This window comes from Meleagris gallopavo, unplaced genomic scaffold (assembly GCF_000146605.3).
Source record: "Meleagris gallopavo isolate NT-WF06-2002-E0010 breed Aviagen turkey brand Nicholas breeding stock unplaced genomic scaffold, Turkey_5.1 ChrUn_random_7180001855568, whole genome shotgun sequence".
NCBI lineage: Eukaryota > Metazoa > Chordata > Aves > Galliformes > Phasianidae > Meleagris > Meleagris gallopavo.
The window spans coordinates 1-1,180 of NW_011121837.1; the positions used below are offsets into that span (position 1 = coordinate 1).

The 1,180-nt window shown below is 56.0% G+C and overlaps 1 protein-coding gene across 1 annotated transcript; it reads left to right on the forward strand.

Moving 5' to 3' along the window:
* The first annotated feature begins 646 nt into the window (after positions 1-646).
* On the forward strand, positions 647-1,173 carry LOC116217635 (sodium channel subunit beta-1-like). The gene has a single exon (XM_031557552.1). It carries the CDS (start codon positions 651-653, stop codon positions 1,089-1,091), a length of 441 nt encoding a protein of 146 aa, XP_031413412.1. The 5' UTR covers positions 647-650; the 3' UTR covers positions 1,092-1,173.
* The last annotated feature ends 7 nt before the right edge of the window (positions 1,174-1,180 follow it).

Here is a 1,180-nt window from a genome sequence, read left to right on the forward strand (position 1 = left end):
TCTCTATGGGTCTCTATGGATCCCTATGGGTCCCTATGGGGTCTCTATGGGTCTCTGTGGGTCTCTGTGGGTCCTTGTTGTCTCTATGGGTCTCAGTGGGTCCCTATGGATCTCTATGGGTCTCTATGGGTCTCTATGGGTCTCTGTGGGTCCCTATGGGTCTCTATGGGTTTCTATGGGTCTCTATGGGGCTCTGTGGGTCCCTATGGATCCCTATGGATCCCTATGGGTCCCTATGGGTTTCTATGGGTCTCTATGGATCTCTATGGGTCCCTATGGGTCCCTATGGCTCTCTATGGGTCTCTATGGATCCCTATGCATCTCTATGGGTCTCTGTGGGTCTCTATGGGTCTCTATGGATCCCTATGGGTCTCTATAGGTCCCTATGCATCTCTATGGGTCCCTATGGGTCTCTATGGGTCTGTATGGGATCCCTATGGGTCTCTATGGGTCTCTTTGGGTCTCTATGGGATCCCTATGGGTCTCTGTGGGTCCCTATGGGTCCCTATGGGTCTCTATGGGGCTCTTTGGGTCTCTATGGGATTTCTGTGGGTCTCTATGGGTCCCTGTGGGTCTCTATGGGTCTCTGTGAGTCTCTATGGGATCCCTGTGGGTCTCTATGGGATCCCTATGGGTCTCTATGGGTCCCTATGGGTCTCTATGTATTCCTATGGGTCCCTGTGGGTTTCTATGGGTCCCTACGTGTCCCTTTGGGATCTCTATGTGTCCCACTGTGCCCGGCCCCACGCTCAGGGCTCTCCATCCCCCCACAGATCCTCCACTACACCCCAGAGGAGGGCGCCTGGGTTGCCCCCGGCCCTTTCCAAGGGGTGCTGTCGTGGAACGGCTCCCACGGGACTCGGGATATTCAGGACCTGTCTGTTCGTCTGTCTGCTGTGGGGCGGCCCCACGCCGGGCTCTACGTCTGTCGCCTGCGTCGCAATCTCACCTTCGAGGGCTACACGTACAGCCTGGCCCGTAACAAGAGTGTGAAGCTGGCTGTGGTGGAGAGCGGTACTGTGCCTTTAAGAGAGCTGGGGGGAGAGGGGGGGCGGTACTGTGCCTTTAAGAGAGTGGTACTGTGCCTTTAAGAGAGTGGTACTGTGCCTTTAAGAGAGGTGGGGGGAGAGGGGGGGCGGTACTGTGCCTTTAAGAGAGTGGTACTGTGCCTTTAAGAGAG